Source organism: Diachasma alloeum, unplaced genomic scaffold, assembly GCF_001412515.2.
Source record: "Diachasma alloeum isolate Michigan unplaced genomic scaffold, Dall2.0 Dall_scaffold_00203, whole genome shotgun sequence".
NCBI classification, from domain to species: domain Eukaryota; kingdom Metazoa; phylum Arthropoda; class Insecta; order Hymenoptera; family Braconidae; genus Diachasma; species Diachasma alloeum.
In genome coordinates, this window is record NW_021680368.1 from 2,900,562 (window position 1) to 2,921,316 (window position 20,755).

Below are 20,755 nucleotides of genomic sequence, written 5' to 3' on the forward strand. Positions count from 1 at the left end.
GGAATCTAAGGGAGACAGCAAAATTTTTGTCATAACATTTTTTGTAGAGCCGATTGAGAGCTACAACAAATGTAATTACGAAAATTTGGCTATCTCCCTTAGATTCGGAAATATTCCGCAAAAACTCAACTGGGAGATATCGACTTAAACCGTTTTACCACTTCGCTAATTATATTATATAATTTACATTACTATTTATATTATATTCATTATTATATTGATAATTAGTTAATATACGTTAAATGAATATTAAATGCACCCATTAATTTTCTCAGAAAAGAATATTTTATCAGTTGAAAACTCGAAGCTTTTTCATTGATTAATAATAATTATTGAGTATATGTACATGTTGTTCTGTGGATACAGACTATTTTTAATGATTGGTCTTAGATTACGTATACAGATCGACGAGGCACTAACTTCATTTCATTTTGTTTATTGTCTTGAAAGGAGGTAGCGTTCAAATATTCCGTCACAGGGATGTATTTTGGCCCTCCGAAGGCGTCCAACATCGCAATGGACAATATATCTAATTTAGCGAAGAAAAAGTGATGATCTGAAATGAAGATTTGGGTTTTTAAAATTTGTACTCGATTGAAATTTTAATTTTACACTTTAGCTTCATTTTTTTTATGAGTAGAAGAATTCTCGAAATGTTTGTGAATAATAGAGAGAGATTTGAATGAGTTAATAAAATTACCAGTTCACAATTAATCAATTATAAACTGATAAATCATTAATTATCATTCATCTAATTCATTCTCACCTGGTGGCATGTGAGAGAGCCAAGGATGTCTCCCAAAAACAGCATTTTTGGCAATATCATAGTCCCGATCTCTCGGAAAAACCTAAAATCAAAGAACAAGATTTTCCAAAAAAGTAAAAATCCATTTTGTCGCGTAAATTTTCAATTTGCGATCTTCTACCTCTTTAATTCTCCCGGAAAGTCCCACCCTCGCACAGCGCGGATCCATCGGGTCCATGAGCTTCTGTTTGCACCAGGAGCCTTGGGCCAGGGTCATCATCAACGTCGCTCTGTGATCTTTCTGCTCAATTAAAAAAATTTATCCCTCAACATACGATTCAACTCTGACGCGTGATTCCAGGGAAAAATTCCAAACGACTTTTTCATCCCAAAAAAAATTCAGTAAAATGAACACTTTTTACAAAAGACTTTTTCTTTCGCAAATTCGTCAGAAGAAAAAACAATTCCTCATTTCCCCCTGACCAATTCTGACGCGTGATTACAGGGGAAAATTCCAAACGACTTTTTCATCCCAAAAAAAATTCAGTAAAATGAACACTTTTTACAAAAGACTTTTTCTTTCGCAAATTCGTCAGAAAAAAAAATTCCTCATTTCCTCCTGAGATCGATTATTATCGGGATATCTCACCGCGAGATCCTGCGCCGTGAAATCCAGCGGCGTAAGATACATGTAAGGTATTCCCGATCCGTTTCCAATAGGTCCATCGCTCACGGAAATTACACCGGCGAATGGGAACGATGGGATATCCTTTCGAGTGCTGATGGTAGCTACGGAGCTCCAATCTACCCATAAATCATCAAAGATAATGAGAATGATTTTTTACACTAAAGAAAAAAATCAAAAATCGATGATAAATTGATGAAACAGCTGTTCATTTCGTAAACATGTTTGAATATCTCCGAATCCAAGGGAGATATCAAAATTTTCGTCAAAACCTTTTTTGTGCCTCTCAATCTCCCCTATAAAAAAGGTCCTTACAAAAATTCCGCTATCTCCCTTAGATTCCGAGATACCCCCAAAAAACGAAGTATCGCCTCCCGTTTTAATCATCTCCCCTCGTTTAATAGCTTCACAACGAGATTAAATTCTCAAATAGAACAAGAAAATATTATTACTCGCTTGATTGACGATGAACCTCGCCATCACCGCAGGATGCGGCTCCCTGGGAGGAGTCCGCGGCATCGAAACCCTCTCCTCCCTCCCCTCCCCGAAAACTCTATCATCATGATTTTTCCTCTCCCAGTTCTTCAATCTCTTCCACTCTTTGAATTCCTCAAATTCCCTCCACTCATGCTCCTCCGCCCCCCAATACCGTCGGGAGGATCGTTTATTCCCGATGGCAGGACTCACCGCCGCCGAAAAAATCGAAATGACGGAGAGAAAGAGCCAGAGGCGAGCCATTGTTCGAGAACAACAAAATGCGACTGAGTAATTCGAGCAAGTCATGAATGATCCGCACATGTACTATCTTGTATTGACCTTACGTGCACGCAGACAGTGGGGGCAATGTCAAGATTTCCGCCTAGAGATTTTTATTTCAAACTAAAAAGGGGTTTCTTACCTGAAACGACTGTTCTTAATTGAAAAAATGGACGAAAAGAAGAGAAACTACTTTTTTTTTTAGACGAGAATGATGATTGATGAACATGATTAATACTTTAATTTTAATACTCTACAGTTCAATGATTCATATGGAGTTTTTTCTAGTCTATATACAATGAATTACATGAATTGTGAAGAGAATGAATTTATAATTAATTGAGGGATTATTCTGCGAATTTCTCCGCAAGGGTGAGGGAATTCCAGAGGAAAATATTGAATATTTTCTCATAGAATGCGGGAAAGAAGAGAAACTATTTTTTTTTTCGAGAAATGACGAGAATGATGATTGATGAACATAATTAATACTTTAATTTCGATACTGTACAGTTCAATGATTCATATGGATTTTTTTCTAGTCTATATACAATGAATTACATGAATTGTGAAGAGAATGAATTTATAATTAATTGAGGGATTATTCTGCGAATTTCTCCGCAAGGGTGAGGGAATTCCAGAGGAAAATGTTGAATATTTTCTCATAGAATGCGGGAAAGAAGAGAAACTATTTTTTTTTTAGAGAAATGACGAGAATGATGATTGATGAACATAATTAATACTTTAATTTCGATACTCTACAGTTCAATGATTCATATGATTTTTTTTCTAGTCTATATACAATGAATTACATGAATTGTAAAGAGAATGAATTTATAATAAATCGATGGATTATTCTGCGAATTTCTCTGTAAGGGCGAGGTCCAGAGGAAAACGTTGAATATTTTCTCATAAATTGCGGGATAACGAACCTTGAATTGAGAACCATCTCTCACTTTCATCAAAAAACATTTTCCCCAGACCCATCCCTTCCCCGAGACTTTCACAATTCATCCTTCGAGAACCCTTTTTTCTCATTACTCATCTTCTGCGCCTAATTAACATCAATGATTATCGTAGATCTAATCACAACTATTCAATCCCCACAATTGGCTCGGGGATGCTTATGAATAATAAACACCGCCATCAAACCTCTCTCATTATAATCTAGGTCGACGAACCGTTACCCGTACGTTAGATGTTGAGAATCATTGATATTTCACACGAATGAAAATTGATGAAGTAGATCCGTCTGCATTAGCCATTACCATTTTTGTTACACTAACAATCATATCAACTAATAATTGCAATGAAAGGATAACGGTCATCGACATTGCTACGTGGGGCGATGACGACGTCATTTTGCGAGGTTGTGACGTATGATAGAGCTGATGACATATTCGGATTTTTATGTCTAGTCTTCGATTCACATGCGAAAGGTTCCGAGTTCAAATCCCATAGACCGATTCATTTATTCCAAACGAGATACGTTAACTATTAACGAATGGTCTAATTCTAATTGAATATCACCAAATGAATATTCGTTAGTAGTCAACGAGAGGTTCACTTGAAAAGTGAAAATCGAGTCGAACAAGACTCCTCAAATGTGCATTCATTAATAGTTAACAAATTAATTTGTTAACTATTAACGAATGCACATTTGGTGAGACCGAATAGACCCTCGTCTCCAACCAAATCCATTCGTTAACAATAACTAATTCTTTCTATGAGTGCAGCCGAGTATACGATGAAATCTAGTCACTTTGGAACTCTCACTTACATTTCGACAACTGATAACGGCATTTTTTATCCGTTTCATCGAGATGTTATAATAGTAGTGATTCACATGCGAAAGGTTCCGAGTTCAAAACGCAGTCGAGTATACGACGAAATCTAATCAATCAGTCTTGATCAATTCTAATTCCCAATGTTTTAGACTTCTATGTACCTCATCTTTTATCAAGATGCTTTAATAATAGTCCATCATCTCCGTTGAGAATTCAATTGTCCTTCCCAAGGAGAAATCTGGTAACCTTGGTCCAGGTGCCTTTCCCAACGCGCCGCTGTTTAGGGATTCAGTGTTCACCGATTCGTGTCACTACTTCTCATCAAAGGTTCAAAAAAAGCTATCAGAAAAATTCCGAAAATTCTTAATGCCCAACAGAAGAAGAAATGAACCCGAATGGTTCATCACCGCCCTTGCTATTGGCGATTAATAATGTTCCATCGGATGAAAATATTAATACACATAGAGGGTAAGGTCGAGAAAACTGGCACGATGTCCGGGGCAGATGGGCAGGTCTGTATGTATGTGGGTCGTCGTCTAACTGTTCACCGTACCGTTTCAATACCCGACCACCTCGGTCCCGCTTCAAACTCACTCCGACCCCTCCCCTCACCTCCTCCATCTGACTTTACCACTTGTTCCCCACCTATTCTACCTTTTCTTCATTCCATCATTACGATTTATATTTCCTTTTTTTACAACGTCTTTTCTTTTTCTATTGCGTTCCCTCTCGTGCGAGAGCTCAAGGAAAGGTATCGGAGGTACATTCCTACAGTTGTGATAGCTCGAGGTGGAAGTATCACGGTGACGTCCTCAGAGGTGGAGTGAGGAAGACACTTCAGTCGCGTATCGTGCAGCATTAAGAGCACTAGCTTCCGCGAGAGGAGAGTTATCAGCACTTTGAGAGGATATTTTTTTCAAAATTGTGTTTGTCGAGAAAGACCTGAGAATGCTGAGGATATACTCATAAATTCAGTTTTTATTGTTGTGGAAATATTTGAAAAGAAGAGGAGAAAGGGAGACGTCAGCAGGTAAATATTAAATGTGTTTTGATAGTTTGGCTGAGGTATTTCAATGGTCGTTGGAAGTCATTGACCCAGATTTATTGGGATCTACGACTCCTCAAGGTATTTTGGGTTGACGCTTTAGTATCAGCAGTTGTGCTGGCGCCTGGAAGTTACACAAAGGAGGAAAGAATGATGGAAAGTGATGATCGAGGGGGAAATTAAACTTGTAATGGAGATGACGATAAAAAGTTGCTTCGCATTTTGTGGCTCAACGAATTCATCAATTGACGCGAATGAAACGCTTTATTAAAGATTATTTCAGACATTTCTTTGAAACTACTGATAGAAAAGGTGGAACGATTCAGTTGCACCAAACGAGGCTTCTTAACTGTTACCGCGATTCGTTAATAGTTAAAAAGTCTCGTTTGGTTCGACTAAATCGTTCTATCAGTGTATTGGGGAAATGAGAGAAAAATGTCAAGAGACCTCATTCTAATCTAGCAAACACTTCTCTTCCGCTTCCTCCCACGATAACTGCAGAATACTTGAACCGCGTCAACGACTTCCGCCTAATTTCCTCATTTCTTCTTCCTCCAGAAATGGACAATTTACAATGGCGACCGATAATCATCGTCACGGTCCTGATAACCCTAACAGCCTCATCACCGGTGACCGCTGACTCCCTGATGGGTGGTCACCTGGACAACGAGCCAACATCTCCCACCTCGGAAGACACACATCATCATCGTCCCAGCATTCCGCCATTAGCTTTCAACGGTGGTCAGCCATTCTCCCTGGAGAAGGATCCCGTTACCGGGCAAATCGACTTTGGCAAGGCACCACCATTTAAAGCCCTCAATTACACCGGTTCTTACGCCAGCGATGATGTACATAAAGAGGAAAGCGAGACTGGGAATGAAGAAACCGAGAATGACGCCATAATCAACAGCAAGAGCGAGGAGGATCAGCCGATGCCGAACGAGATAAACCCGTACTCTCCAAGTTTTCACGATTACCTGAACCTTCCGGTGCGCTACAACGATCACGAAAAGTACACGAGCGACAAGTATCCGCTGATCTCCAATTCCTACGCGAATACGAAGGTCCAAGGGGGCTCCTCCGGTTACAAAATCTACAACGCCTTGAATCACAAGAACTACAACAGCATAAGCTACCCGGGGAAGGCTTCGACGTCGCAGTCATACTCCAACACGCGAACTCCCTTCGTCCCTCGGACGACGAAGCGTCCGACCACGACAGCCAGAACAACCAGAACTACCACAACAACGACGTCAACAACAACAACAACAACAACAACTACAGCTAGACCAACAACGACAACGCGAGCTACGACGGTTACGAAGAGGCCGACAACTGCCGAGCCCGTTACGACGTGGAAGCCCCGGCCAGTAGATCGTTACCCCATGGATTACGACGAAGACGTCATGCTGCCTATTGAGAAGATGCAGACGTCGGGGAACGGAGGGGATCACTTCGTGTCCTTCCCGAAGTTCGATTATGACGAGGGGTACGATTATCTTCACCAGGAGCCGTCAGCGCCGTCATCATCATCGACGACTACAAGTAGACCCTCGACAACCACAACGACAGCAAGGCCTAGCACCACTACAACTCCAACAACAACTACAACAACAACAACAACAACAATGAGAACTACCGAAGCTCCGACTACGGAACCCCCCAGAGGGTCCCAGAGCCCCCTCGTCAACAACCAGAGGCCCCCTCCGGTGAATGCAGTAGTCAATGGTCACCAGAACTACCCCAGCTTCAACCCCGATGGTCCCCAGAGCTACCCGGGATTCAATCCCCTGGCTGTCGAGTCCTCCAGCAATGTAATAGTCCCCCCAGACCAGGACACCATCTCCTTCGTCCTGGGGAACAGGCAGAATGTCCAGGGGTCCTACTACGGTCACGGAAGCGCAGTGGCGGAGTCGCCCTACGGCGACGCCGTGGTAACCCCCAACAGAATGGACACCAGCTACGACCACAATCTGAAGATCGGAGTGCCCTCTCCGGAGGTGCAGGCCCCTCAGGACGTTCCCAAGATTCCCTCCGGGTTTCAATTCCCCCAGAGGGATGTTGTGAACAGCGGACAGAAGTGGTGGTTCAATAACGATCAGTCCGAGAAGACTCAGAGTGTCGACGATAGCGATAAGGACAATCGAGTTAATGTGGCCGCTGGGTACAGGGTCGTCTTCCCAACGTCGGAGCCCTCGACCTCCCCGAATTCGGTGGTCTCGAGTACTGACGTCACCACGACGACTGTGGGGCCCTCAGGGGTGCTGGGGGCACTGGGATTTTCGGAATTGTCGGATGTGCTGGTGCCACCGGCTGTGGACAGGCCCGTTCGTCCGCAGGGCCACCCCCCCGTGCACGCACACCCCCCAGGTCACCCCCAGGGCCATCCGCACCCACCGGGTCACCCCCCCAACGGCCGACCGCATTACCACTACCACTCGCGCCCGCTGGACCTTCCCAACCGCATCCCGAGGCCACCGAATACCTTCAAGATTCGACCGCCGTTGGACATCAACCTCCCCAACATCCTCCCGCAATTCCGGCCGAACGTGAAGACCTCCCAGAGACGGGGGAGCGAAGCCATCGGGACCATGATCATCTCGAGCCCTCAGAAATACCCGACGAGGGTGTCAGTGAGACCTACGTTGCACCCGCCGCCCTCCCACAGGCCCCCGAGGCTCCCCCCACAGCCGGTCTCCCCTCTTCAGAGGTTGAAACCCCCGCCACCACCGCTGCCCCCGCCGATCTACGCGCTGAGACTGCCGTCCCCCGAGGCTTTGGTGGACCTCCGAGGGCCGGAGGAGCACCCCCAGAAGGACATTCCCATCCGGAGGAACGCCGGGGAGGGCCTCATCGACGAGCGAAATCGCGGTGGGCAAGTTATCAAGTCAAGGCTGAATGACGAGAACTCGGATAAATTGGAGGGGCCCCTCCCCCCGCGCCCTCCCAAATTCTTCGAGCGTAAAAGTGGAAACGACACGAGGGTGACGACCCTCCAGATGATCCAGCATCACGGGGTTGACGTCGAGGGGCTCGACAGAGAGGACATGCAGGGGGACCAGCCCCAGGGGGATCACAACGACAGGGGGGTCAAGGGTGGTGCGGAGGAAGTGGCGCCTGTCTTCGTGGTCTACCCCGTGAAGGGGGCCATAGGCATTCACGCGGAGGGAGATGAGGACAAGCATCTGGAGGAGAGCGTGGTGGTGGGGACTCACGGAGGGGAGAGGCCCCTGCCCCCTGACACTCTCTCGATATCCCCGGGGGACGAGGAGGGGGAGGAGGAGGAGGAGGTCAAGGTGCCCGGCAAGCTCGTCGTCTCGGACTTTCCTTATCCCCTTGAGCGACCCGACCCCAGCATGTTCATCACTCCCGTGAAGGAGAGGCCCCTGCTGGTGCCCAGCGAGCAGGATCAGGACGAGGAGGAGGAGGGGATCGTCAAGGACACGAGCATCAATGTCATCCCGTACCTTCAGGATCACGTGCCCTTCGCCATCAAGACCAACGCCATCTCCACGACGTTGCACCTCGGGTCGAGCCCTCCGGGCGCCTCCTCGGGGCCCTCGCAGGGTGGCTCCACACCCATTGCCTTCGTATACACGCCGACAGTGAGGCCCCATCAACCCCCCGAGTCCAGTGAGGTTTATGAACGGAATCCCGTACTTCTACCCTCCCAACAGCCGTCCAGCTCCTCGAGCTCGGCGCCTTCTCCCCAGAATTTCATGGCGCCGTTTTTCGCTAGTGTCAGCGCCGAGGTGCCGTCCAGGGACGGGTGGAGCGTCGTGACGCTCAGGCCCGCGAGGGGAGAGGGTAAGACTGCTGAGGCCGAAAACAGGGTTGTCGAGGAGGGGAAGGGCGAGGCTGAGGAGAGGGGAGGAAACTCCACGGCTTCTGGGGCTGATGCCCCTGAAGAGGGCGAGGAGGGGGGGCTTCAGACCGAAGCCAGTGAATTTGATGCTGAAAATTTTAAGCCCCAGTTGTTCGGGGGGTTCCAACCGATTCTAGAGTTCCCGACGGACTCCGCGGAGGTGCCCAGCGAACTCAGGAATAAGGAGGCCGTGGGGGTGATGGAGAAGCCCAGGGGGGTCAAGGAGTCCGCCCCGAGGACGTCGTATGGGGACTGATTTGAGAGGTGGAGGGAAGAATGAGTTGGGGAATTTTTGAAAAAGTTTACACGTTTTCTGGGGAAACTAGAGACTCTCGTTGCAGTCGCATTTCCCATTATATTCAGCGGTTTTGGAGATCAAATGAATTTGGAGGTCCCTAGAAGGTCCTCCGGAGGCTCTGGGTTCTCAGTTTCTTTACAAATTCAGAGAGTTTTTAGTGGTCAACTTTTGGAGTGGTTTCGTAAGAAACTTTGTAAAATTTTTCAACTCGTCTTTTTGTAATCATTAACTATAGAATAGCAAGAGTAATCGTCTTATTAATTAGTTCATTGTCATTATATCTTGAACTCTGCGCTGCCTGATAATTCTTCAACTCAGGCAGCTCTATGATCTCCACTGTCTCATGTCTCATTCATCACTCAACGGTTTTTATAAATAAAAAATTGTATATTTATTCAACTCAATGGAATGTTCAACTTTGTACGTATGCGATAGTACCATGTATTCAAATCGTTGAATAATGGATTTTTTAGTACTTATTGTATTTGTTCTCAGTGGAAAGTATTCTCGGTACTATTCGCACATGTACGAATTTTTAAGTATAACTCAAGTGTATATCATGCTTAGCATTGTCTTGGTACACATATGCCAGTAATGCATGTGCGTATCACGACTAGATATATTAATTAGACGTAATTTTATCTTTGTTCGCTGTATCAAGTCTCGTAGGTGAATTACTTTGTAATTAATCAGTGGTTGTTCTGGTGTGAAGTGATGAAGCGAGAAAAAATTTACCTTAAAAAAATTTTATCGTGAAGTTCGAATTGACTTTTTTCATATTGAGCTTTAGCTTTTCCTCGTTTTGCTACTTCATCTTTTCCTTCACTGACGATAAATCGATTGATAAATAAATTAACTGATTATACTGATTGAGAATTCCAATTATTTCTTGGAGATAAATGCACTGCCCCGTAGGAGGATATCTAGAATTCCCTTTTTCGGCGAATCCTGTCAACTTCCGAATAATTGGAGATCGAGTTTCAGGACAACTTCGCCATTATCAACTTCTCGTAGCTTTATTCGCTTTTGGATGGGACCGCACGAGTCCTTGCAGTCGCGCATTATGTCGACGATTCGTATTTCCGCTCGTCCGAGAAAATCTGGAGGGAAAAATTTTGATTTTTAATTTTTAAAACAACTTTTTACATTTTGATTTTCAATTTAATTCTTCAAATTTTACCATCTGGAGTGTAATAGCTCTTATCAAACACTGTTATGCAAAGTGTATCCTCATTAAGATCTTTTATTTGGAACTGCATGGATGTGTCCCACATGGGACAGTCTGTCCCAGAGACGACTGGAGTTCTCTCCTCTTGGGATCCCATGGAGACTTTACAGAATGCATTACATTTTCCTAATTCAATGGAACATTGAAGATTAATAAACAATAATTGATTAATTATTCGTAAAATGTCAGTCTTCTTTGCATAATTATTGCAGTGTTGTTACATGCAAGCACTGGCAAAAAATATATTAATCGAATTAATGAAGAAGAAATTTTGCATTGAAATCATAAAACAATTAAGAAATTTAGGAGAAAATTTTCCTCTAAGACCAGCCATACATGAGATAAATTGTAATAATTAAATATTAAGAAAGTGATGAAGGATTTAATTATATAATTACTGTCGGGGTTTACCTTTCTTCACAATTAATTCCTCCCCCTCAACAATAAAAACGTGCAACCGTCCTTTGGGTCTTCTGCGAACTAAATCATGCGGGATTGTTAGTGGTGCACTACGTGCAAACTCAGGGATTCATTAGTGCTTTTTTTCCTGGGTGAAATTAAAGAGAAACATGGAGTTGAAGCATAAGCAGAAGCAACAGTGCATTTTTTCTCGGGGTGGGGCTTACCAGCAGGTGTTTTGATGCTGCTGCCCTGCAACACTGTCGCCAAGATCCTCCCACAAGCTCCAAATTGCGCTTGTCCTGTACCGCACATTGCAACGAAGAAATTTCAAATTCATGGGGATGAGAAAGGAGTCGACAAATGACAGATAATTTTTAAAAACATGAATTTTCAAAGCCCATTGAGAAGAACTGTCAAGAGATATTTTTTGAACGAAATTGAATTCTCGATACAAAAAATTCTCTTGACATTTTCCAAGGAATGAAATTAACGTCATTCCTCTCAGGAATGAGGCCATTGACGACAAGTATGAAAATACATTTTTTGTCGAAAATTTTTCAAGAGACATTGGAAAAATGAAATGTGGGTAATTTTCTTTTGACAATTCACATCAGAATTCATGAGACAAAAGGTCCCCAGAGACATCAGGAGGGGCTTACTTGAGCGCTGACGTTGCAGAAGATTCTTCTCGTTCCTGGCGAACTGCTTACGAGCCTCGTTGATCTTCTTCACCCATAAGTGGCACTCGTTGGTGGACGGGGCTAGCAGGAGAATAGGCTTCTTAGTGGAATCTCGTAGGCCCAGGGTTCTCGATGTGTTGTCATTTGCGTCCGTATGGATTATATTTGAGTTTCCATTGGTTTCAGTCTCTCCAATCATCGTTAATTCATTCAAAAATATTGTCTGCAAATCAAGACAATTATTTTAAAAAATCGAACATAAAAAATCAAGAGAGGAATTTGAATTTCCAGCAAGTGATGATTTACCTTTCTGTAAAGTTTGAATTTATTATTCTCGTTTCGTTCGAATGAAAATTGTTGTCCAGCTGGTAGTGCCTTCAATGGTTGAGCAAATAGGAGAAAATCGTTGGTGAGGAATGCAACAAGTTCCTTACCACTTTTTGCCTGCACAAAAAAAAACCCTCAAAATCGCTGTCCTGAGATTTTCGGTTAATCCACTAGAAATCATTTTGCAAATGTTCATCAATACCTTATGAAGAATCCCGTAATGCAGAAGTTTCCTGGGTCCCGCGGAGTTTGTCAAAGAATTAAATATGAGTTTCTCCTCAAGAACACTTTCGCTGCAGGCGACATGCGTCTGGAGCCACTCGAGTCTATCGCTGTTCTCCTTCTCCCGCACTCCCTCATTCACCTGAATGCAGAATTCCTCAGCCTTGGCCAAAGCCTCCGCGAGATACTGCCTGTCCGGATGTTCGAATGGCGTGTACTCGAGGATCTTGTTGATGATCAAGGGGTACTTGGTGATCCTCTGCATCGGTTTTATGAGAAAAGAACTCAGGGGCATTCCCTTGGTCCTCGGATCCTGCTGGCATGCCTGAGCAATTGCCACGAATTCAGGAGACGTTTCCGTCAGTCTCTGAAGATAAACAGCCGCCGATATCTGACAGCTGCAGAACCGAACGTACGCAGACATCCTCGGAATATTTTCACAGAGAATGTCACCGATCATTCGGACAGTTCCGTCTTCACTGTTGTCTCGTCTGATTCTCAATGTTCTCAGGAAATTGTCATTGCAAGCGATTATGTCCCTCCAGTTGACGAATATCCTTTCTACTTCGTCCACTGTCAGGACCATACTCTGGATCAAGGGTTTTTCAAACACCTCGTGGACCAGTCTCATGTCGTTTATGTACGCCTCCTCAGTTGCAATCAACTCCCTGATGTAATCCTGACGTTTTAGCTCGAGGGGATCCGCCGAGGAGATTACGAAATCGTATGGCTCGTCAGCTGCACATAAAAATGACACATCTTTTACCGATTCTTCGTGTTCTAGGGGTCCATCCGTCACTTACCGAAGATAATTTGACGATCGCGTTCAATGGCGGGGGGTTTACCAATTTTCATGACCTATTGTTTGATTTGTTTTTCGGTCTTTTATATGATCTGCTGTTTTTTTGGGATCTAGTGTTTTTTTGGGGAGCTGAACACCGAGGAAGAGCATTTGTCAGGAGGTGGTTTGTTATTGTTTTTAGTGGGGGATTTTTTCATTGGTTGAAGGTTGTGGGTTTAAATCCCCTCGGGGATGTTTCCCCTGATTTCATTATTTGTTATTTCAATAATGCATTGAAATGATAAAACTTTTGTTGTTTTCCATTGGGTTTCTTTTTTGTGTGAATTGGATGTGATGGTAACCCAAGGTAGCTACAATGGTTAGAGTAGCGAGTTGGTAATCTGAAGGTTGTGGGTTCGAATCCCCTCGTGGGCATTACCCTTGGTTTCATTACTGATTCTTTCAATAAAATATTGAAACAATAAAATTTTTCACTAAATTGAATTTTTTTGGAGGTTCAATGGGAGTTCTTCAGAATAAAATGAAAATAAAACCCAATCAATTTGTTTAATTATTTAATTTCTTTTTAGTTTGAGCTCATTTTAACATACTTTTCATGCTGTTTAAAATGATCTCAGACTCGTTGAAATCTCATCATTATCGTGAATTTCATACACTACATGAACCCCACAATTCATAACTGAAATGAGAATTAAAAAAATGGATAAAGTCATATATTTTCCAACAGACAGACACTTTATTTCGATTTCTTTTTGGTCATGTGTGCGAAGGTAACGTGTATCATGTTTTCCATATTTTGAAAATGATATTTGTGATTAGGTAATAGTGTTCCATCTCCGCGTGTACAATGTTCATATAATGTGTAAGGATACACACCGGAGGGAGTAAATGTGAACAAAGCGGTGTGACATTAAAATTCAATTGAAATGAAACGAAAATTCTCTCCAATGATAAATCGAACATCAATAATCAATTTCATTAGTTTGTTCACACTTTAACAATTCTCTCCATGATTTATCAATGATTTGTTTACATGTTCTTTTTTTTTTTCATACATGTGACGCAGTTAATAAGTGCCCAATGGGTTTTTATAATCTCATTAATTAATTACTTGGAGTCAAAACGAACAATAATTATTTCTCTTACAAGACAAAACGAACAATAAGTATTTTCTTTTTCGTCCTCTTTCTTTCACTTGTAACATCGTTCAGGAAAGGAAACAGAGGGACACGCGAGGGTAATTGTCTCTCTGTTTTATTGATATTTCATCCGCACTCTCTCTACTACGGGCTTTCAATAATAAATAGGCTTACAGCACGTATCACGTAAGTTTTTAAAAAACATCCCCACGATACGGCTGTATTTTTCTCTACATATTCAACTAACGCGCTTATATTATTCTTGTACGACACAATGTCCGGATATACTGATATATCTTATTCGAAATTAATTATTTTTTATCAAATTATTCAGACAAACTTGACGCAATTAATTTCTGAATTGAAAGTGTGAAACGTTTTGTAGTTTGAGTGGATTTATCAGGTAAAAAGTGACATTTCAAGAATATATTGAGAGATATTTTCTCCTAAACTCACTATTCACCAAGATAATTACACAATAAACAAGCATTCCTACTCAACTCATCACGTTTCACCCCTTCAATCGACTTTTCTATCTAAAACAAAAAATTCTCTCTCATTAATCATGATTAATCACTCAATAATTAATTGAAAACTCAAAACAAGATGTTCAAAAATCAATGATTGAATGTCACTTCGACAAAAAATAACTAAAAAAGGCACGAAAATAAAGTAAAAATCTTTTTAAAAAAATAATAATTGTGCGCTACAATGAAGGAAACACAAGACATTTAATGACCTTAATTAAATCATCATGATTGATTAATAAATGCGCACACGAGGGGAAACTCAAAGTGCTCACACACCCAACCGGTCACGTATTTATCATCATATTAATAATAACAAATAAATTCTGTTTAATTTTATAATGTAAGTAACAGCGAGTCAACAATATATGGGCCATTGGGTTGCTAATTACTTAGGCCCCGTTAACCGAAATAATTGGGAAGCCCTGAGACAAATAATAATAGTACTTGAGGGCAGGTAAAGGAATTAAAAATTTCATAAGATAATTCATTGGTAAATTATATAAGTTAGAGACAAGATTCGATTGACAGACTCAAATGTTTCATCTGAGATTCGTACGAGACTCAAAATCATAAATGTTTGTGATAATGACAAATAGATACACATGTGAAAGAAATAATTATTACTTAATTGATGGTAATTCATTAGGGGAGTGGGAAAACGTAATAGAATGAGTGAAATTTTTCGTGTTTTGTTGAATTTGAAATTATCTTGGAAATAAATGGGTTTAGGGGAAAAAAGTCTTTTGACATTTTCTCCTGAATGCACTCATTACCGAGATAATCACAAAATTAACAAAAGTAAAATTTGCCGTATCACGATTCACCGCTTCCCTAAAGAATTGATGTTAATAACGAACTAATGAGGATTCTTCTAATTAATTTATGGCATATACTCTCCCCCAAATCCCTCGAAATCCACTCACACACGTGAGATTGGCCATTGGATACTTTATAATCGAATATAATTTATTTATATTAATTTCTTTAAATTTTCTTTTTTTTATCGTTGTCGCTTTTTTGTTCTTCCCCTCGACAAAACGAAGGATAATAATAAATAATTGTTGACTTATTTGTTTTTTTTTCACAATAAAAGGGTAAACCTCGCGTTTATGGCGCCTCCACTGCGTATCCTTAGGCTGCGTGTCAAGCAAGATGCGAAAGAACATCAATTAGTGGAAATAAATTACTCGGACAAATTAAGAAAATAATTAAGGGAAACGGTAATTAACCAACAATTAACTCAATATAACAGAATAGTACCAAATGAACACAGATTAATGACCAATTTATGTACCAGAATGAGTATTTTTATCATTGAGGTAAAAATCGCTGTCGTGAAATGATTGATTTGTTAAGTTGACATTCGTTGATTGGAAATATCTCAGGAATGAGTAAGTTTAAAGAAAAGAGTCATAAGACATTTTTGCAGGAAATTGAATTCCCTACAAAAAAATTCTTGTGTGATTTTCTTGTAAATCCACTCGTTACCAAGATAATTCAATCCTTAACAAAAATAAAAATCAACATTTTCCACTCTGGTAATTAAAATTTAACCACTTCACTGCTGATTGTATTCATGACTTGATAAGAACAAAAATACGTGTTATCTACCCCGGAAGAATGGACGGACAAGCAGGCAGAAGGATGCACACAAGCGCACAGTGAAGCGTTACTTAAATATTTTCGAAATGAAAATGCAACAACTCTTCCTCGGTTTCGTCGTAATTTCAAATCTTTCTCCTGAGGCTATTTATCAAATTATCTACGCTCCGCGTGTCACGACGACGCTCGTCCGTCCACCCATCACGACAGATCACATAATTACTGCTCATATATATATATTTTTTTCATTCAATTTGTTTTTTCTACTCACACATGGGTGTCACGTAGTTGCTTGGGAATATTCCAATTATTCCGTTGAGTTCACCCTTCCACCAGGCCTCTTCCTGCTTCGCCAGGACTGTTATCACCTCGCCCTTTTCGAAACTCAATTCGTCGTCGTTCTGGGCTTGGTGGGGGTACAGGGCCATCACTCGTTCTAGATTTTTCATTAATTGGAATTATTATTTTGTGAGTGAAAGCGAAGAAGTAACGATGAAGAGTTTTTCAATTTCGAAAAATATTAATTGCTAATATTTTCATTGTCTACGTCATTCATTCTTCCTCGATGAGACAATTGCAAAATTAATTGTTCGAAAAAAATGTCATGTCTTTCGAAAAATTGAGTTGTGAAGAAGAAATATAAAAAATAATTTATTACAAAATTGGATTTTCAAAAAATCTACTCACCAACATTGGGATCTGTTGGAGAATCCTGATACCCATGAGATACGGGTGTCGATCTGTTACTGCTACTCGTTAAAGGTTTGACGTATGACGCTGGGAACCAACCGATCTGTCGTTTTTTACCTCTCGCCTGTAGATAAATTCAAGGAAAATACTTGAGTGTTTAAGAATATTTTATTACAAAATATTCTAGTCATTTCTCTGAAATTCTTCTCAACGTAATGATTTTATTCTAAATTTGACAAGAAACAAAATTAAATAATATCTCTCATTCACTCATGAAAGAAAAATTAAAAAATATATATTCCTCAGACGAATTGGATTTCAACTGCCGCTAATTACCCTTGAATTAAAAAAAAAATTGACACTTTGAAAAATCCTTGAACGTCATTTATGCAATAAATTTTACCTGTAATTCCCCTTCCCACCATCCAGAGTCCGTCTTCTTCCTGATCATGATGAGCTGACCCCTCTGAAGATCCAACTGTTCAGCACTTGTTGCCTGATAGGGTGCCAGGACTTGCACGATCTCTGGTTTCCTCCCTCGACCCTGGATAAAACAATTCCCTAATTAAAATTAATCCCCAAAAAAGGTCTCATCAAACTCTCGTGCCAAAGGATCACAAAACAAACAAAAAACTAGTGTCTAAAATCTACGAGAAGTCGCACTCTGCTGAAAGCTTGAATGTATTCCCTCGAGCAATAGTACCTTATAATACTGGAATGGCGATCCATCGAGCAGCATCCAAGGATGACAGGAATAAAATATTCCAGGAGAATCTTACCATTAATACACGTCAATGATTCATCAAGAGAGGGTTAATTACCTGTTGTGAAGCCATAGCTGTAAAATCAGGCAATTCAGCTCTGTCCTCAGCAGCTTGACGCTCATCCTCGAGCTGCTCAGCTGTTTTTTCTGTCGTCTAAAGTCAGAAATGTCGGAAAAAGAATAACTCTAGCCCAATTACTTTGTTACACTGGAGCAATTGCGTTAGCTCGTTAGGGGGTTAATTACATTTAATATAATACCACTCACAATGAAATTACAGTTATTGATTGCATGAGAATTTTAATTATAATGAGGATTTTTACTCACCGGAGAGGCTTGCACTGGTGCTGGGGTGGTGGCTGCTTGAACAGGAGTTGCATTAATTGCTGCAACCTGTGCAATATTTCAAAGCAAGAATTAAATATTAATTAACTAAACTTTTCCTGTTTTCATTTTTCACTTGTATTCGTTTCAAAACTTTAAACCCTTATGCACCTTGAAAATGTTTGCGTTGTCTCAATTTACAAAATTATTATATAGAGAGAAAAACCATTTACATCTAAATTTCGATGCATTAAAAAGATTAAAAACTCAAATTAACGCAAAAATAATTAATTCAATAAAAGATTAAAATTTTAAAAATTAAAAAAATCCAAATGCACCTGTAATTCCAAAAAATCCTCTCACCTGATTAATATTCGGCTCGCACTTTTCGACATAATTAGACGGAAAGTATCCACTCCTGTTTCCAATGATGCCAGACCACCACTCGCCCTCGCTCTTCGTAACCTCGATGATCTCCCCCTCATTGAAACTCAAATCATCAGGCTCCGTCGATGAATACTGATACAACGCGACGTAATAATTTCCCTCCCTACCGACCGTAACCTCCGCCTGGACATGAGTATCCCCAAGTGATCCAGCCTCCGAGACATTCTCAGGCACCTCAGCAATCTCCTCCAGAGGCTTCCTCTCCACCGAGTCCTGCTGGACAAATTTGCTCCCCTCCTCCCCGGCATCAACAGGTTCAACATACGACTCAGGGAACCATCCAGTGTGTCCCCTGATCTCCCCAGCCATCCACCCAGGCTCCTTATTCTGCACAGGAGGCACCAGAATTATGTCACCAGGCTGGAACGATATCTCCTCATCATTCCTTGCAACAAATTCATAGAGTGCTCGATACTTGACAATTCCCGGCTCAACAACATCAGTTTCATTATTGTCAACAGGCCAGGATTCATTGACAGCTGTGACAGGATCATTTCCCCAAGCACTCTCCCCCCACGCAGCACTGGCATAATCAACTCCCCCAGATGTAACAGCCCCCCTGAGCTCCAAAATCTGCGATCTCTTGACATCAAAATTTTTGTAAAGCCCCTTGCAATCACTGGCCAGTGACTTCATCTTGTCCTTCATCTCCTCCAGTTGACTGTTATTATTCTCAATGTCCATACTCTTCTCGGATATCTGCTTCTCCAGATCCTCGATCTTATCCTTCATCTGTTTGAGGGTGATCTGCTTATTGGCAAATGCCATTCTCATTGCCTCCTGTCCAGCCGAGTCCTGTGCTGCATTCATTTTATTTTTCGCCTCGATCCTAGCTTTTTCCTGGCTCAGTGAGAGTAATCTCTGATTTTGCTCTCTGAGTTTGTTCTTCAGAGCTGTCATCTCCTGCTGTTGAGAGTCCCTGGTGGCTCTCATTCCATCAATCGTTGTTTTAACACCTGAAACACCAACTCTTGTGTCGCAAATTTTCTGGGAGAGCTCCTTGACTTTGTCGTTAAGTGTGCCTAGCTCGATTGTCAACGTTTGGTTCTTCGCTTTTAGTTTCAGGAGAATGTCCTGCTCCTTCTGACGCTGGGCCTGGAGCTCTTGGGACTTCTGGGTCTCCCACTCCAGCAGACGTTGTCTCTCCATCTCCTTTTTAGCCGCCTCTTTCTGGTCCTGGGCACGTCTCCTCTGCTCCTCCTTCTCCTGCTCTATTTCACGTTGACGAAGCATCTGCTTCTCAATCTCCGCCTGACGACGACGCTCCTGCTCCAGTCGAATCTTCTCCTGTTTCTCGGCTTCCTCACGTTCCTTGCGGTCGCGCTCCTCTTGCTCTTTGCGCTGCTGCTCCAGGAGGGATTTACGCCTGCGATCGAGCTCCGCCTGGCCCTTCTCGTAGTTCTCTTTGCGCTTGTCCTCGAAGGAGGACTGGGGCATCCCTGCGGAGGGATCGATCGTCTCGGGTAGACCCCCCGAGGAGATGCTGCTCTGACGCTGACGGCGGAACGTCGGGGGGACTAGGTCTGGGGTCAGTGTATCTGGAATGGTCTCTCCAGCCTTCGCAAGATCACACAGATGCATAGCGAGGACAAACTCCTCGCACCCAAGTCTCCCATCGGAGTCCATATCAGAGAGCCCCCAAATTTTCGCGAGAATGGGCTGTGGCAGTTGTGTCTGGACCATGATGTTCCTGGCTTGAGGTCCAGAGAGAAATCCAGTTCTCGTTCTGTCGCAGGTGTTGAAGGTCTGAGTGTACCTCAGCTTTGTCTGATGAGGAACTGACCACTCGACTGTCGGTGGTGAGGTCAGGGACTGCTGACTGTGTTGACTGTGTTGACTGTGCTGGCTGTGCTGAGAGTCAATGGATCCAACTCTGTCGATACTGGGGGGTCTTGCTGTCGTGCTGAGAGGAGTATTAGTGGACACTGGAGTCCCCATGACAGCTGCCATAGCTGCTGGTGCCACTGGGGGCTGATGGAGAGCTGCAACTCCATTTGAAGGGACTGATGGCATTATTCCAGGGACCAGAGGCACCACAGGAACACTGGGAATCGTTGGAATCATCTGAGGGCCCATTCCAAAAGCCTGAATTGGCGCTGGAGTTGTGTTTAGCGGAGCTATTGGCGCCCCTCCAGGCATTGGAACCATTGGAATCTGCTGCATCCCTGGGAGAATCTGGGGCTGCGCCATTGGGGCAACACTGGGGAGCACCTGGGGCTGCGACATCGGGACAACACTGGGGAGCACCTGGGGCTGCGACATCGGGACAACACTGGGGAGAACCTGGGGCTGCACTGCTCCCACTGGACTATTTGGAAATGATGGGGGTGCTGGCTTTGGTGGAGGCAGAATGCCTGTGGTTGCGTTGAAACCTGCACCTGGGGGTTTCAGAGGATTATTCAGGATTGATGGGGCGGAAAT

The 20,755-nt window shown here is 42.5% G+C and overlaps 3 protein-coding genes across 11 annotated transcripts in view; 1 reads left to right on the plus strand and 2 right to left on the minus strand.

Moving 5' to 3' along the window:
* Positions 1-262: 262 nt before the first annotated feature.
* Positions 263-2,232, minus strand: LOC107036036 (protein CREG1). Its single transcript, XM_015253747.2, has 5 exons — positions 1,883-2,232; positions 1,395-1,549; positions 927-1,046; positions 767-848; positions 263-556 (listed from the first exon to the last, which is right to left on the minus strand). The coding sequence occupies exons 1-5, from the start codon at positions 2,226-2,228 to the stop codon at positions 387-389; spliced, it is 873 nt and encodes a 290-aa protein (XP_015109233.1). The 5' UTR covers positions 2,229-2,232; the 3' UTR covers positions 263-386.
* Positions 2,233-5,575: 3,343 nt separating this feature from the next.
* On the plus strand, positions 5,576-9,136 carry LOC107036037. The gene has a single exon (XM_015253748.2). It carries the CDS (start codon positions 5,576-5,578, stop codon positions 9,134-9,136), a length of 3,561 nt encoding a protein of 1,186 aa, XP_015109234.1.
* Positions 9,137-9,427: 291 nt separating this feature from the next.
* LOC107036038 (intersectin-1) overlaps positions 9,428-20,755 on the minus strand; it is a 14,854-nt gene continuing 3,526 nt past the window's right edge. For 4 of the 9 annotated variants that reach the window (XM_015253754.2, XM_015253753.2, XM_015253749.2 and 1 more), the window contains 13 exons: positions 18,251-20,712; positions 17,891-17,956; positions 17,622-17,717; positions 17,504-17,512; positions 17,204-17,344; positions 16,798-16,924; positions 16,382-16,546; positions 12,018-12,775; positions 11,795-11,932; positions 11,468-11,711; positions 11,033-11,107; positions 10,359-10,532; positions 9,429-10,278 (listed from right to left, as the gene is read on the minus strand). In XM_015253754.2, coding sequence (XP_015109240.1) covers positions 10,130-10,278; positions 10,359-10,532; positions 11,033-11,107; positions 11,468-11,711; positions 11,795-11,932; positions 12,018-12,775; positions 16,382-16,546; positions 16,798-16,924; positions 17,204-17,344; positions 17,504-17,512; positions 17,622-17,717; positions 17,891-17,956; positions 18,251-20,712 — 4,604 coding nt within the window. In that variant the 3' untranslated portion in view covers positions 9,429-10,129. Of the gene's footprint in view, positions 10,279-10,358; positions 10,533-10,817; positions 10,954-11,032; positions 11,108-11,467; positions 11,712-11,794; positions 11,933-12,017; positions 12,776-16,381; positions 16,547-16,797; positions 16,925-17,203; positions 17,345-17,503; positions 17,513-17,621; positions 17,718-17,890; positions 17,957-18,250; positions 20,713-20,755 lie in introns of those variants that run through there. The other 5 variants (XM_015253751.2, XM_015253757.2, XM_015253752.2 and 2 more) reach the window with 5 other exon arrangements.